The sequence below is a fragment of the Melospiza melodia genome, chromosome 13 (assembly GCF_035770615.1).
Source record: "Melospiza melodia melodia isolate bMelMel2 chromosome 13, bMelMel2.pri, whole genome shotgun sequence".
Lineage (NCBI taxonomy): Eukaryota > Metazoa > Chordata > Aves > Passeriformes > Passerellidae > Melospiza > Melospiza melodia.
In genome coordinates, this window is record NC_086206.1 from 16,038,248 (window position 1) to 16,055,030 (window position 16,783).

The window sequence follows — 16,783 nt, forward strand, 5'->3', positions numbered from 1 at the left end:
ATTACCTCCCAACAGACACTCATACAAGAGAGGTAAGCCACTACTCAAACCTGGCACACACTTCCATGAACCTTGGGTTTGTTCTTCCTCATTTAATACTGATCACTGAAGCAAAAATCATCAGTGCTTCTTAGTTCCTCAAAGTGTTTGAGGAAGTGTGTGAATTTGATGGGTCAGCTCTAACAGACAGGATTGTAACAGTGCATCCAGTCTGAGTATCACAATGATTTTGAGAGCAAACTGCACGTGCTTCTGGGCTGCCAATTAGGTCTGCCTGAATGCAGCTTGCAGGAAGGACTTTACACAGAAGTGAGCACTGGTGAAATCTCTCACAGTCAGAGATAGCTGATCTGATTCTTATAGAAGACATCCAGAAGAATTCAAAGACAGAGTAGGATTGAGGGGAGTTGCAGACTCCTACAAATGTATTTTCTCAAGTTCATATTATGAGTAAAAGAAAAAATATTGTGTAGAAACACAGTCTTAATGTCCTCCCAGAGGCATCAGATGGGACTGTTTCCTGAAAAAACATCCTCAGCTGTGGAGGCACAAGGTGAGGCCTTTCTTTGCAACTCTGATGAGTGAACAGTCCAGGATTATCTGAGGGACAACACTGACCCTCTCAGCCTTCCAGTCCTGAAAATGAAGGTGTTTGCAGGTTCACATGGTACATGTAGCCCCAGCCTAAGTGGAATCTGAAGATGCAAGATGCCTCTTTCTGTTCTCATCCTACTACAGGAGAGGGACACTAATTCTGTGATGAAACCCAGCACTGCTCCAGCTCCTTCTAAGCAGCCTAAGTGACGCTGCACCATCCCTCATTCCTGCTCCATTGCCATTTATTTTTTGACTGCTAAAGTACTTCATGTATTTGTAACACTAGCTGCATAGAGGCAGTCCTAAAAGAGAGACATACAAGCAAACCTGACAGTTATTTTGTCAATTGATTCAACAAAAGCCTGCTTCACTTGGGGTAGAATGTAGCTTGTAGTGGTTTGATTTCCAGAGCACACAAAAAAAATCTCTAGTCTCCATGTGAACATGAAGGCCAACAAAGAAGACTTTTCACCTTCTTAACAGAGATCATTTATGCTGCAAAGGGTATCAGAGAGCAAAAGTGGTCAGAGGTGGCCTAGGAAGTTCAGGACACAGCACACAGGAAGGCTGACTCATCAGATCCTTCAAGGGAAAGAGGGATGGAGAACTGTTCCAGGTTAATCACAACATAAGAGGTTTTCACCCAGCTGCCAACTTGGCCATGCAAACAAACTGCCCCGTGCCAGACAAACCCAAGGATTACCTGTCTGCCATGCTGTTCCTGGTTTCCCGGGTTATGTCAGGAGCCGCCGGCCACGGCTGACTCACAACACTGTCAGAAGATGCATTTTCCTGAGTTAAAGCAGTCTCCAGTAATGATGGAGCATTCAGTCTGTCCACCTCCACTGGAGGCATGTCCAAAGAGTGGTGGCTGTGCTCGGAGTTGTGGCGGTTCCTGGGGGACAGCAGGTGCAGGGCGGAGGCGGCTGAGGCCATGCTGTCCGCGTGGTGCCCGGGCTCCAGCGCCTCCCCGGGCAGCGCGGGCGCCGCCGCCGCGAAGCTGCGCTGCAGCGTCTCGGAAGCAATCTCTGGGATATCCTGGGACATGGCTGTGGAAGCAGAGGAAATGACGTCTGGGGAGCGCTCGCGGGTGGGAGAAGCCTGGGGCACCACCAAGGGCTCCACTTCCTGCAGTTCCAGGGCTAGAGAGGAGTTTCCTGGTGCCACCTACAAACAGAAATCAAACAAGAGGCTTTAGGATAAGACACTCCAAGAACTCCTGGTGCCTTGCACTAACTGCCTCTGGAAACAGCCTGCTGTACCCTTTCCTCATGGGATTCCTTGGCTCCCACTCCACCAGATGGATAACAGTCCCAGCACTTGTAGTGGACTCTCAGCCGGGCTAACAACATACTTAAGCCAATGCTAGTTTGAACTCCCTTTCAAAAGAAAATGTAACACTAATTCTACCCCACTGCTCTGCTCCAGACTCCCTTCTCTTTGAAGGAGAACACTAGTTTTAACACTGAACATCTCCTTGTTTCAATTTCAAGCTTTGGTCATGGTCTGTTCTACACTACACCTGGAAATTAAAATTTAGGGATAGGAAATCATGATTTCAGACTCATCAGAACAACAAGCAGGAATAAGCCTTTGCAGGCAGGACTGTCTCTTAACACAAAGGCTGACCAGTTCCAGCCACTGGGATGGTGACAGCACAAGCTAGAGCTGTCCCTCCATTGCTGTATCTGTAACTGTATTGCAGCTATCTACGGCTGTATCTCTCTTTCAGAGACACAAATTCCACCAATGTGGCTGAGTAAACTGGACTGCACATGTGTGCCAGCAGCTGCTTTCCAAAGGGCACACACTGTCCCTGTTAACATCCAAATAAATGTAATTTCATAGAATCCTAGAAAGGTTTGGGTTGAAAAGGACCTTAAAGCTCACCTTGTTCCAACTCCACTGCCATGGGCAGGGACACTTTCCACTAGACCAGGTTGCTCAATGCCCCATCCAATCTGGCCTTGGACACTTCCAGGGATTGGGAATCCACAACTTTCCTGGGAAGTCTATGCCAGTGCCTTACCACCCTCTGAAAAAATTTCCCCCTAACATCTAAAATAAGCCTCCCCTCTTCTAGTTTAAAATCATTCTCCCATGCCCTATCCCTGTCTGCCCATGTAAAAAGTCACTCTCTAAAGCACTAAAAGGCCACTCTGCTCCTCAGAGCCTTTTGTTCTCCAGGCTGAGCAATTTCAGCTTGTAGAGACCCATAGAGAGGTTCCTTGGCCCATGAGAAGGAAGGAAGCAGCATTTGGAGCCTTACTGGAACAGGTGCCTTTGGTGTAAGCTTGTCAGGGAGGCCTGGGATAAGAACAGAGTGACTCCTGGGACTGGTCTGGAGACTGCTGCTGCTGCTGCTCAGTGTGAGGCTGGTGTCCAGCTGCATCTTGGGGCTCACTGTCAAGTCTTCTGAAGCTCTGCAGAAAAAGACACCAGCAAATCAAGCAGCCCAAATAAATGATTGATCTGTATCAAACACTCGAGCTGAGGAGATGGGGTACAAAGATCAGTGGAGGAGCCTTGCTCTTTCCACCGTGGTCAGCTACTAGTCCCTGTACAGGTCAGAGAGATACCAGGTGGAAACAACAAAAAGAGAAAAAAAAGGGCCATTGCAATCTTTTTAGAATTTGAGGGGTCAGTGAGAGAAGGGACCAATTGTATCTCCAGTGGGCACTGTACAGAGTACAGGGAGAAACACAACACTATAAGATGAGTCTCTCTCCTTTTCCCAACCCCCAGAAGTGAAGTTCTCCCCTGTTAAGCAGCCCAACCCACTGTCACACTGTAAGATTTTCCTACCAGTCCTAATTCTCTCCCTGTCCTTGGTGGCTGCAGAGTTCTCTTACCTGTAAACAATGGCCCTTTGGGAAAAGCATGGAGAGCAACAAAACTGAGCTGCAATAACAGAATCCCTATGAGGTACACATAAAACACTCTTGTTGGCCTCTAGATGACAACAGACACGTTCCAAGCTGCAACAGGGATGGAAACAGCTGCCTATACAGGGATGTTGGGACTCAAGCCAGTTTCTAACTCTGGTTACAATCTCCACTCCTGCAAGACATGCTACAGCTCTGTGCTATCCCAAAGGCCTGTGCCAGTTCAGCTGCAAATGAATTATTTAACCCATGTGCTGCTCACCTGGGCAGAGAGGCATCCGTGACAGAAGTGCTGCTCATGGCTGTGACTGCAGTCAGGGAGCTGACACTGCTGCCTGGAGAGACAGCAATCTGCAAGGAAACACAGCAGTCAGGAGGGCACAGAGGCCAACAACACAACTCAGCCTGAGGAAGAGACTCCTAGAGAGTCTCTGGTGAAGAGGGAATGGAAAACATCCCCACAGGTTGGGTTGTTCTGCCAAGGTGCTCAGGTGCTGGACAAAGACAAATCACAAAACATCCCCATCATATGGCTGCTTTTACTGGGGAACTGCTGTCCCCAAAGTGACCTCACCAGTGCAGAGGCAGAGGGTTTATGGCAGAGAGTGGGGTACTCCAGAGGGGTCTCACAAGTCTGAACAGTTCCAACAGTCCCCTGATCATTTCAGATCTGCACCCCCACAGGACCCCATCAGCAGGATGTGCAGAAGTGGAATCTTTTCTTCCATTACAGTTAAATCATATCCCCAAACAACATGTGCAAACCAGTAACAGCAGTCTCGCAGCTTAGATACAGTTATTTAGCAAACCCATATTTCTACAAAGCACACCTACATCAGTGGTTCTGCAGTTAAACACAGCACTTACAACACAAGCTTAGGCCAGCTTAGCATTTTAGATGTGCCAACAGGTCCCTGCTCAGTCTGGCTACATGCAGAGTTTCCTGTGTGCTCTGCATTCAGCTAGCAAAGCTTATCATAGTCATTACAGCTGAAAAGGGTGTCCAAAAGTACCAAAATCCACCCCCATCCCTTACATCACCTTAAAAGATCTCTGATTACCTGTTGAAGAGAAGTACTTGGTGTCATGAATGCATCTGGAGTCATCAGCTTGGGCTTGGCATCACTGGACAGGGACAGGAAATCTGCTGGCACGGGCAGATCGGCGATGCGCCGCAGGTCCGGCTGGGAGCCGTGCACAGACTCCTTCTCAGAGCCCAGCCCCTCCGTGCCCAGGTCAGCCATGTGGTCTGGAAAGGCTTCCAGGGAGAGGTACAAATCAGTCTGGAACTTCCCTCCAAAACTAAAGCTCTAATTCCATGAAGTATAAACTTGCGCCATTGCATGCCGTGCTTGATTCCAAGAAGAACAAGCAAAAACCCTGCAAGATCCCAGTCAAAGCTTAGAGCAAAGCAAATCCTGTGTTATGCTTTCTCTTTGTATGCCAGACTGGATTTTATCAGGCTTTGATAATAAAATGTCCAAGCTTTCTTTCTTCCCTAAAAGAAAGGCCAGTTGAACTGCCACATCCCGGAATGGTGAATGAGCTGAAAGAGCTCATCACAACCAGCCCAGCCCCCTCTACTCCCACAGCTCTGCTGTCACTCTGATCTCTTCCACCTGACAAGAGACAAACTTCCAGTTTCTTTCACAAGTGCCAAATCACCCAGGAAGGTGAACTCAAGCATGCACAAAGCATTAGCACTCCTGGTGTAACACATCCCAAACTCCATACTCACAGGGTCTAACCAGCTTCCTGCTCCTCTGCTACTCCATATTCAGAACCCTTTATGCAATGACACCACTGCAGTACAAAGAGATACCCAAAACTCTTCTGCTCTCCTCACCAATAACCTTTAAAGGCTCGGTAACACTAAAAACCAATTTAACACACATGCTCACCAAATTCTTCATGAGAGCCATGGGCAGGCATGGAAGCACTTGTGTCAGGGCTGTGAAGAGGCTGGAATCTGATCTGCACATCCTGTAGGGCCCTAGAAAGAAACAAGCATCTCTGATCAGCTTAGGAACCACCAGGAGAAGACTTAAGGCATCATTAAGGCTCAGAAGATTTCACTGAACTAATTCCCTTGGAAAATGCTTCAGTGTTTTCTGCCTGTCACAGAAGCAACAGAAGCTGATCCTCACTCAGCCGTGTCACCCAGTTCTGCCACCCAGGGTATCTGAGATGTTTCCCAGCATTTGTGTGTGAACACAACTCTGAAATCACTCATGGAAATACAAGCTTGTCACACCATTCAGAGCTACCTCCTGTAAGGCCATACACACCACAGAAATTTCTTTGGGGCCAAGTAGCTTTTGTTATGAGCAAAAGAGTTGAACCTAAATTTCTACAGGTCAGTGCAGGGCTAGGACAACACACACAGCTGCACACACATACTCACTTGGTGTGAACACAGAAGAGTTTTATCAGCACACCTGCTGCTGATTCAACAGCTCCAGAGCCCTGAGCACCTTCTGGAAAGAGACAGAGGTAAAATATGAAGTTGCATGGAAACTACACACAAAGTACTACAAAAGCATCACAGCAGGATGAACTGACAGCAAAGAACCAGCATGATACAGATTCTCTTTATCAATGATCTGGATGGATGAAGGGATCAAGAGCACTCTCAGTAACTTCGCAGACAACTCCACAGAATATCCTGAGCTGGATGGGACCCATGAGGATCATTGAGTCCAACTCCTGGCCTTGCACAGAACACCCTAAGAATCACTGCATGTGCCTGGAAGAACAGTCCAAATGCTTCTTGAACTCAGGCTCAGTGCTTCAATCACTGCCCCAGGGTACCTGTTCCTGTGCCCAACCAGCCTCTGGATGAAAAACTTTTTCCTGATATCCAACAAAAACCTCCACTGACTCAGCTTTATGCCATTTCCTTGAGTCCTGTCACTGGTCTTGTGATTGAAAAGATCAGTGCCTGTCTCTCGTGAGGATGCTGGAAGACTGCAAGGAGGTCTTCCCTCAGTCCCCTCCAGGCTGAACAGACCAAGTGACCTCAGGCACTCTCCACCCAGCTTCCACTTCACCATCCTCATGGCCCTCTTCTGGACACTCTCTAACAGCTTTGTGTCTTTTTCATATTGTGGGGTCCAAAACTGCACATGGGACTCAAGGCTGCACCACTGCAGAGCAGAGCAAGACAATCCCTTGACTGGCTGAAGATGCTGTGCACCACTTTAGGCAGGAGTGTTGATGTGCAGGAAGGAAGGAAGGGCCTACAGAGGGGTCTGGACAGGCTGGATTGATGGGCTGAGGCCAATTGTGTGAGGTTCAACAAGGCCAAGAGCTAGGTCCTGTGCTTGGGTCACAACAACCCCCTGCAGCACCACAGGCTGAGCAGAGTGGCTGCAAAGCTGCCCAGGGGGAAAGGGCCTGTGGGTGCTGGTTGAGAGCAGCTTAAAATGAGCCAGCACGTGCCAACGTGGCCATTGGCATCCTGGCCTGTTTCAGCAACAGTGCCACCAGCAGGACCAGGGCAGTGACCAGGCCACACCTTGAATCCTGTGCAATGCTTGACAATCCAGCTTAAGCCTGACACCCAATCAAACCTCATTGGGCACAACCTGAGGCTCTTTCCTCTTGTCTTGTTATTTGGGAGAAGTGACCAGCCTTTCATTACAAAGTCAGAACAGGCCAGGAAAGAAATCCTGACCACACAGCAGCCAAATTCTGTCACCTACCTACACTCAAGCTGTCAGTCTCCTCCTCTGCCGGGAGCACCTCGGTGTGCCGCAGCCGGCAGCGGCTCACGGCCTGGATGCCAAAGCTCAGCACTGGGTGGGTCAGGAGGAACTCTGAGATGGAGCTGAAGTAAGCCTTGCCCTCCTCCTGGTTCTGCATCAATTCCATCACATACAAGACCTGGAAATGGTAAATCAGAGCTTTCAGAGCAGAACATGCACATGTGTGGGGACTACAGAGCTGAGCATCCAAACCAGATTGGGAACAAGGGAAATAATGTGAGGAATAAAGCCTGGATCTTGAAATTTGAAATGGAACACTCAAGGGAACCACAAGCACCACACTCTAAAGGGAGTCAATGTTGATCAAGAACTCAATCCTAGCATGCCAGACACAAGTATCTCCAAATGAGAGCTTTACAAAGGGTGAGAAATAATCCTTAAGAGTCCTCAGGATTACTCAGCTGAACTGCTGCCCTTTTTCATCAAACAGTGAAATTGCTGAGTCAACTTCTGCATTTTTATCTGCTAACATGCAAATCCCAGACCTAAGCAGCAGAACCAGTCACACACCACAAGGCCAATTCTGCTTCAGCCACCATTTCCCACAGGCAGCAACAAAATGAACTACTTACTTTTCTCTGCACATCACTCAGTATCAGATACTCAGCTGAGAGGTCCAGGCAGACTTTCAGGCTGGGAGGAATATTCATGGAGCTGAATATGTCAGGAGAAAAGCTACATATACAAATAAGAGGGAGGGGGTGCAGACAGAAAGGTAGATTAGCCCAACCAGCATGATTGCTATGAAACTGCACTAATTACCAAAACTCCCACGGAACCTTAAGGAGTTTACAGCCCTATTACAGTGCAACCACCCACTAGAACAGAAACTCCTTTGCTGAAATCAGTGCTGACATCAGCTAAGAAAGCAGCTGGGAGATGGCATGATAGGATCAAGTTATGGATTCTGAACATTGAAATGCAAGGTGACGGTCATTACTCAACACGTTTCACATTCACAGGAGTACAAGAGTCAATGCTGCAGATTTAAAACCAAAAATCCACCAAATCAAAATAACCCTTCCATAAGTTTTGGACCTTCTGTAGTGTGAGGTGGAAAAAGCAGCACTTGGCTCTATGTCATTTCTTCTCATTTAAAGAGGGAAAATCCAAAGTGGCCTTAAGCATGTGTGTGGTAAGAAAGGCCATGATCCACCAACAGAAAAATAAAATCAGGGAACCTAAGCTGAGTCAAGGGATGGATTAAAGCACAATTTCAATTTCTGAGCCTAGACAGCTCAACATTTAAGCCTTGGATAATTTCTTAAGCTCTATCAACATAGCAGCTTCTCAAAATTTAAACAGAAAAAGCACTAATAGGAGAAGATCCTAGATTGGTTACTGAATATCTAAAATCTCCAGAGAAGAAAACACTCAAGGTGTGCAGTTCTGTTGTGCAATCTCCTCTCATGTTACAGCTGTGTCTCTGCTTTACAGAACAAGGCAAAGACAACAGATCTTGGTAACACAAATAATAAAAGTATAAACTTCCCTGGCCCTGCCTAAGCTTGACCTGACAGTCTGCCAGAGCTGAGAGCTTCCAACAACAGGTTGGAATGGCAAAGGAGTAGAATCCATGGGACATCAGGGATCACCTTGGCAAATTCAGTCCCCTTAAATGCCAGCCTTCAGGGGCATCCAGGCACACGTACCGAACAGTCTGCAGACAGGTCCAGGACACTGTGCACCACATCTTCAGCTCTCTGTTCTGCTCGGCTCCTGTGATGAGAAACCTCCAGAAGGGAACTCTGCAGGCACAACAGATCCAAATTCTCTTTATTCTCCAAATAAAGACGATTCATCCTACCCAGAAAGGCTCCTCACAAGCTGCCCACGGCTGATTTTGCCCAACCATGGTTTAAAGTTCCCAGAAAATTTCTGCTCTGAGGCAGACTAGAAACCACTAGCCCTCTCAGATACCTTAAGGCCACAACTGAAGTAACAATAACAATAAAAGCTGTATTTTCAGCAATGGGCAGTTGAAATCTGGAGGACTAACAGGCCATTTAAGACTGACCATGCCACAAACCTGAGAGGACTCAGGTTTTTTTAAATTCTCAATTTAGAATTCTCATTACTTTCATGAAATTGGCACTATGATTCAGGTCACTTTAGGTTGTGCTTCAGAGTCTTATTTATTTCTGCATCACTAGAAAACTGATTAAGGACTTGCTCCTGCTACAAAGCCAAAATTTTAAAGTATTATTCAGTTACAAGGAACTGTCAAGGCAAGGCATTTAGAAAACAATGCTGAGCTTTAATATTTTAAGGATAGGATTGGGGACTTACTCTGGGTCTTGTTTTTTATGGTTGTCACAAAAGAGCAGGCAGGAAAGAGGTTTACCATCATGGGGTTTCCACTCATGAAGACACCTAAGAATAAATCAGAGAAAACATCCAAGTGTAAAGGGAGTGGCAAATGAGGAGGATGCTGAACACACAACTCCTTGTCCAGAAGCCACAAATGATTACTGACTTGTAGCTCTTTGCAAGTCTTATTTAAAATAAGGAGACCACACAGACAAATATTGTCACCAACAAATAAATAAAATCCCATGTTGTCATTTGGTCTGGTGTCTTAACAAAAATACAATGCAAAAAGAAGTCAGCATTGAGAAGAACAGCTCAGAGCAGCTTCCTGCATTTACACAGACAGTGCAAAAGAGTTTGACTACAGCTTGTGCAAAGCACAGAACTCCTGTTTCCAGACACAGCTCTCTGCTTTTTCCATAAGCCTGTGATATTCAGTGATGCAATTTTTTTCAGCAACAAATTACAAACACTTATGCTGTATCTTTATAATGTCCTAAGAATGACCATCACAGGTAATTCTGTATCAAGGAAATCCTCCCAGAGAAAATGCTGCTGCTCTCTGTTCCAAGATTCTTCATTTCCCAATTCTCTAGTTACCTTGGCTCATCCTGTCCCTCAATATAGATCTGCCAGAATTTCACAAAACCATCATGGCTTGCTGTGGCCAACACAGTTCCATCTGGAGAAAGTGCTCCCTCGCTCAGGCACTACACAGAGGGGGAAAAAGAGACACAGAATAGTAATTATAGCTTTTCTTACTTTACAAGAAGAAAAGGCTCTATCTTCAAGCAAGAATTTGACTAACAATCTGACAGTAGAGAAGGCCAGAGTGGATTTCTAACAGAAACTGGTAGCTTCTAACATTAAGCCTTTTAACCCTTCACAGAACAATTGACAGGCACCCTCTTTCTTGGTAATAATAAACAATCACATTTTCCAGACAGCAAATTCAAGTACAAGGGATTCTGTTGCCACTGCTCTTACTCTTATTCATGTTATAAATAGAGCTCATTTTGGTTTGGGCTCTTCTGGCTTTTACAATTATAATTACCTCACAACTGTTTTTTTTCACATCCAACTGTCCTACGAACTGCAGTTCCTGAGACCCTATAACCCAAAGAAAACCCAAAGAACCCAGATTTGTACCGTGCTGTGGCCTTTCACCACAATGAAGCCTTCTTTGATGTCAGGCACTTCCACTGGCCAGGAGCTGTTGTTGGTTCGGATGATGTCCAAGTCCCACACCTCTGCCTGGAAAAAAACCATGCAGACACACAGGTTTATTTTTATAACCACTGGTTAGATCCATAGAACTTCCTAGATCCTTATCTTATGGCCTGACACACCAGGCCAATGGAAGTGTGTGACACACACCTTCCCATTTCCACACAATTTGGCCATTCAATCCTGGCATTGTACACAACAGGGAATTGCTCTTGGCATTTGGAGCTGCTGCCCACCAAGCCCCTCCCTCGGGTACTGGCTCAGCCTGAACAGACAAGTGATGCCTCTGTTACAAGTGCTCCTTGGCATCTGATGGTGAGCAGAAATTCCCTTTCCATCCTCCTGAGGATGGCCCAGAGAATGATCTCTCCTGGGAAGAGAGGAACCCAACATCTTACAGGAGGATCCCCAACATGGACTAGACAGGAGCCTTTACAACTTCACTGCAAACTCAGCTCTTTCCTCCATTAAATTCTCTCCTAATGATAAGTTAGGACAATGTTTCCAAGCAGATTTTCCTTACCCTGTCCTCATGCAGCAATGCCAGGGTCTGGCTGCCCTCCTCGCCGCTCTCCTCGTTGTCGTCGGGGATGAAGGGGCACCAGATGATTCTCCGGAAGGTGTTCAGGGGGGTGTTGTCAGGCCGCTTGATGTTAACCAGGATCTCTTCTCTGATCACCAGGGTTAAGAAATGCAACATTCTGGCTCTGCTACTAATGCCCAGCAATAAACTGTTCAGGTTTGGTCTGCTGGTTTAATACTGTTAAACCTCAAGGGGTTTTGGGCCATTGATTCAAAAAGGAAGCAGGTAAAGGGATTCTGCTGAGGAAGCAGCCAAGCTAGCATTTCTTCACTGACAGAAGAGCTCCAGCTTACAAAAGTTTATAGGTTCTCACAATTTTCTCTTGCAGGCTGCAGTGACAGGATGAGCACAACAAGGGCACACAGCCACATCTGAATGTGCAATCCATCAGACAGCTAATGATTAGATGATTTCTTAGCATTGCAACACTACCAGAGAAAGAAAAGCTACCACACTGCCCCCAGCTGAGTGCTCGGGTGCACCACCACAAATCAGGGCTTCAACTACTACCACCACCTTTGCTCCAGTTGCTTTTGAAATGATGGTGCACAATTAAAATTAAAAGGCTACACTCTGAGGTGACATGCCTCAGTGTTTCCCAGAAGCACTGAGCAATCACTCCTAGCAATTAAATGAAAATATTTAGGGTAATGAACACTGAAAATAAATTTCAGGGCCACTAAAAGGATGACAGGTTTGGAAAGAAGATAGTGAGTGGATGGGACGTATTATATCCTCTTCCCAAGAGAAGTAACTGAGGAAAAGAGGTAGAACCAGACAAGACAAACCTCTGTCACACACTTGAGGTGACACTGTCCACACCCAAGCTGCTACAGACTGACACTTCTCACTGTCTACTTTGCTTGGACCAGGAGCACTGAGGTGCTCCTAGAATCTCAAGCATTGCAATATCAAGTAATGACTGTGCTGAATGCAGGTAAAAGTTGACAGATTTGATACTCTAGAAGGGGCATAACTATCAATCTTTCCCCTGCAAGCTGCTATTCTGCAAAGGCTACAAAATCAAAGGGTAATGTTGGGGTTACATTCACATCTATCATTGCACAGAGGCTGACAGGAGGTGTATTTGGACAAGATACTGGATTTTTTCTTTATCCATGGCCAGGCGCCAGACAAAAAGGTTGCCTGCCTCGTCCAGGCAGGCCAGCTGGTTGGAGTTGAGGTGAGCAAAGGCCAGGTCTGCCACACCTCCTGTGAATCCCTTCAGCAAGGTCCGTTCTGCAGTGCTCACACTCAACACCCGCACCATGGCAGAGCCATTGCTGGCAGCTGTGAGACACACAGAGGAAACAGTCACCATTCATGTAAAAGTCACCATTCATGTCTGTGGTTTCTCTGCATAATTCCCATAAACTCCTCATAACTCTCATAAACTTCTCATAATTCCCAGGATTATCCTCATTAAATGTTGCAATTAAATGCCAGGCCTGAACCTTCATCCTGAGCTTGCCATGCTTCCAAGGCTGACCTCCAGTGACAGTGAATTAATTTTGTTTGCAATTTAATTTTCAGTTGGTTTTAATTAAATTCAATTAAATTTTCTGTTCAATTTTTCATGGAGAAAAGGAGTCACTGAGAGGCAGATAGCTCAGATACATGTTCTGTAAGGGGAAGCAAAAGGCATGAACATTCACCCTGCAGAAAGCCCTGCTTTTTGGCTTGCATGACTGAAAAGAAGATGCTTCAGAACATGAGCACGCTAAGCAAAGTTTCCAGCTTCCCCTTTTCAGATAGACACCAATCCGTACAAAGTAGGCATTCTTACAGAGATCATGGTGCTTTCACTTCCTGATGCCCATGCCAGCCCTAGCACACCACTCAGCTTCCCAGTGTTGCTACACCCAAGCTTTCAAAATACTTTTTAAAGGGTGAGACATTCTTAAGCTACTCTAAAATAACCTCAGCTAGGAAAAAAAAAAACAAGAGCAGAGTAGCAGGTTTCATAAAGACCAGATAAACTCGTGTGAGAACTAAGAATAAAGAGACACAGACACTCTGTGCATCTATGAGAGCAGAAAGAGACACTGTAGATAAACAAGTGTTCATTTCATAGAACTCTTAAGGTTGGAAAATACCTTTAATATCATCATGTCCAACCAGCACAACCCTCATGTTCAGCACTAAACCATGTCCTCAAGTGCCATATCTATGCGGTTTTGAACCCTTCCAGGAATGGTGACTTCACCACTTCCCTGGGCAGGGCAGTTCTAATGTTTTAATTTTTCCTAATATCTAATTTAAACCTTCCCGGGCACAACTTGAGACTGCTTCCTCTCATCTTGCCACTTTCTTTCCCATATGCTGTGAAACAATCTTTCCCTGTGTTGTTCTGCTTTCCTCTCTCTATTGCACAAGGCACTGCATCTGCTCCTTGGATCCTCAAAATTTAGCCTTAAACTCAAGTCTAAATTTATGCAAGCAAATCCAACACAAACACTTCTCTGCTCAAATTACCATGGGGCTGTTTCTGTGCTTGTTTGCTGCAGAAATATTTAATTAGAGGAATATGAACATCAGGTCTCCAGTAAAACCAATGTAGTCCTTTAACTTTTCCTACATCCCCACTGAGTCCTTCTCTTCTATTTCTAACTCTCCCACATAAACTCTTCTCTCCATCATTGTTTATACTCTCTCTACAACAACACTCTGATCTGGATATTTCAAGGTATGTTTCAATTATTGCCAGTTATGTTGTTCTGATGCAAACTCTGCTTTTTTTACTGATACACAGAGCAAAGAATACAAATCACATCCAAGACAAGAAGGTAACTCACCCCTAATGGCATAAGCCAAGTAAGAGTTTGAGACAGCTATCAGATTGCCATAATAGTACTTCTGCTCCCAGTCATATCTAGCAACAGGCTGTATTTTCACCTGTTCAGAAGAAAGAAAACAAAACATGAGAATTGTCTGGAATTATCTTTTCCATCTTTGTGGTCCCTTAGTTCGCTGCATACTGAAGAACAAACTGGAACAGAAAATGGAAAAACACAAAATGGAAAATTAAGGAACAAAGTGGAAAAGGGCTGAGTGGATCAAGACCAGATGTCTCTCTCCTCATCATCAGCATTTGTTCTGAGCATGGCTTAGTTCTCTGCTCAGCACCAGCTCTAATTTCAGCATATTGGTTCTTGCAGCTCTGACCTGCTGGCCAGAGCTCTCAGCAGGACTGACGCCAGCAGAACAGCCAGGGAAACCCTCGCTTCAGATGCAGGGAGGAAACAAGCAGCAGAAAAATCATGTTTGTGGAGAAAGGACACTTCCCAGGAACCTACAGCTTAGATCATGAACTTCTGCAAATGAGAAGGTAACTCAGCCAGACCCTGGAATAACAGAAACAATCAATTACAAGATACTGCTCCAACTTTTTCTCCTTGTTAAAGTCTTTGACAAACTTCTACCTCATTACAAACTCCTATGACACAAGAAAGAAGATATTTATTTCTGTTTAAAAATATTCAAGCATGAGCTGATGTGACTAAAAAAGAGACAGACCATGCTTTCTCTTACTCCTTACCTTGTTACTCCCTCTGGCCTTACTGGTGATGCTGGAATCACTGCTGGCCACTACCTCCACATCTTTTGCTGATATCACTAAGCACGTGGAGCTGTCATCACCAGAAAGGCAGCTTTAAAAAAAAACAAAGGGGGAAAAAAATCAGACAGGACTCACAGGAACAGAGTATTTAACAATTTATGTTAAATTCATAATTTTAACAGCCACACAGTAGGATTTGTGTATCTAAGAGCTTGAGCTGAACAAGTTAAGACAAAACTCTTCTCAGCTGAGTCTCCCTTCCCTGTGTGTCACAGGTTTGAGAGAGTCAAACACCTGCTTTGTTCAGCCTAAAAACCTTCAGTTCATTTCACTCCAGCACAGACCTACATTTGATTCACATCCCCAGCACTGGAAGGTGTGAAGAAACCAAAACCAACCAGCTGAACCTTATCAACAAAACAGTGCACACTGCTTGTGGTTCTCATGGCATCCTCTTTCAAAACCACGACCAGAGAACCCAAGCAGAAGCTACTTCCATGAGCTCTGCAACACCTCAGGTGTTGGGGCTCCTGCTGGACATCTACAGGGGAACCACAAGTTTCAACCAGAGCCCTCATGATTTACATTCACTGTGATCTGCAATTTTCACCATGTACAGTCCTGTTTCCCTTCTCTGAACAACTCTGCAGGTATTCTTCAGTTCCTGAGATGCAAGGATGGCAGACTCCATGCATCAGCCTCACAAAAGCTACAAAAGCTCTAACCAAGAGCACTGACTCACAACTGCCACCTGAACTGAACACAAAACCCATTGTCAGACACCCAGCATGCATCTCCACGCTCCAGAGAACCGAATTTGAGCTGTTTTCTGTTCCCTCTCAGCATTCCTTTGGCAAGACTTACATGACTTGTTTGTCCTGCAGGGCTCCTAGGGAGATGCTGCGATGCACAGGCTTGGCCAGAGCAGCTCCATCCCCGCTCCCAAGGGGGTCAGGCACCAGCAGCCCATTCAGGTCCCCGTTGTAGGAATTCGATGGCCTCTGGTTCTCATTCACCGAACCTGAGGAAAGGCAACACCAGCTGTGCCCAATGTGCATTACAAATAAACAGCACTGTGTGAAATACACCACCTCCAGGTGCTTTTTGTCAGCCTCTATGGGCCTGTCAGGTAGAATCAGCTGAATTAACTGGGACAAGTGTTCTACAAAAAAAATAAGAGACCTCCTATGTGATGACAAACTCACCTTCACACATCTGAGTGAAATACTTCTTTTTCCTTCACAAGCAAATCAGAGAAACTCCAAAGAACATGTTTCAAGGAACTTAACTTGGCTCAAGGAGCAAATAGCTTTAGATCAGAAAGACTAGGCTGGTAATTCAGGTTTACTGAATCAAGTGCCAGACCAAAAGGTTCTTGACAAGTCACTTCTAACCCTCAGGCTGCAGAGAGACCTCTGAAGTCCAGCAGTGCAGGCATCACCTGCAACATTTGGAGCTGGCTGGAAACAATACATTTGTTACTTTCCAAAACCGGCTTCTGACTGTGAGACCTCAAAATCCAGGTGTTTAAGTAATTTTCCTAGGAAACTCTGCAACTGTGCATTTGAGATTCCCATTTTTTCCCTTGGTTGAACAATCACAGAGAAGTTTATAGCACTCAATTTTTGTGTAAAGCAGCCATTTGTTCAGAGCCCCAGCTGTGCTTTGAAGAGTGCGTATGCCCTGACTTTGCACATCTGGCCTAGCACCAGGTGCTTGGTGGCTCCCATGCCTTCTGAAGGCTTTAGGAGGGGACAGACATAACAGGGGGTGAAGGAGACTTTCTTCACTAGCAAGGCAAATATTTGACAACCCCCACTGGAGAGCAGGGCCCCCCCATCTGCACCCCCACATC

At 45.7% G+C, this 16,783-nt stretch overlaps 1 protein-coding gene across 1 annotated transcript in view; it reads right to left on the reverse strand.

The window, feature by feature from the left end:
* Nucleotides 1-16,783, reverse strand: part of EDC4 (enhancer of mRNA decapping 4) — a 33,146-nt gene that overhangs the window by 13,109 nt on the left and 3,254 nt on the right. Inside the window, exons 2-18 of the mRNA XM_063167992.1 lie at nucleotides 15,793-15,949; nucleotides 14,908-15,019; nucleotides 14,165-14,264; nucleotides 12,470-12,659; nucleotides 11,310-11,457; nucleotides 10,709-10,813; nucleotides 10,160-10,269; nucleotides 9,539-9,622; nucleotides 8,902-8,997; nucleotides 7,822-7,924; nucleotides 7,187-7,367; nucleotides 5,887-5,959; nucleotides 5,384-5,475; nucleotides 4,544-4,740; nucleotides 3,745-3,833; nucleotides 2,867-3,020; nucleotides 1,301-1,764 (exon numbers count right to left, since the gene is read on the reverse strand). Coding sequence (XP_063024062.1) covers nucleotides 1,301-1,764; nucleotides 2,867-3,020; nucleotides 3,745-3,833; nucleotides 4,544-4,740; nucleotides 5,384-5,475; nucleotides 5,887-5,959; nucleotides 7,187-7,367; nucleotides 7,822-7,924; nucleotides 8,902-8,997; nucleotides 9,539-9,622; nucleotides 10,160-10,269; nucleotides 10,709-10,813; nucleotides 11,310-11,457; nucleotides 12,470-12,659; nucleotides 14,165-14,264; nucleotides 14,908-15,019; nucleotides 15,793-15,949 — 2,455 coding nt within the window. The remainder of the gene's footprint in view (nucleotides 1-1,300; nucleotides 1,765-2,866; nucleotides 3,021-3,744; nucleotides 3,834-4,543; nucleotides 4,741-5,383; nucleotides 5,476-5,886; nucleotides 5,960-7,186; nucleotides 7,368-7,821; nucleotides 7,925-8,901; nucleotides 8,998-9,538; nucleotides 9,623-10,159; nucleotides 10,270-10,708; nucleotides 10,814-11,309; nucleotides 11,458-12,469; nucleotides 12,660-14,164; nucleotides 14,265-14,907; nucleotides 15,020-15,792; nucleotides 15,950-16,783) is intronic.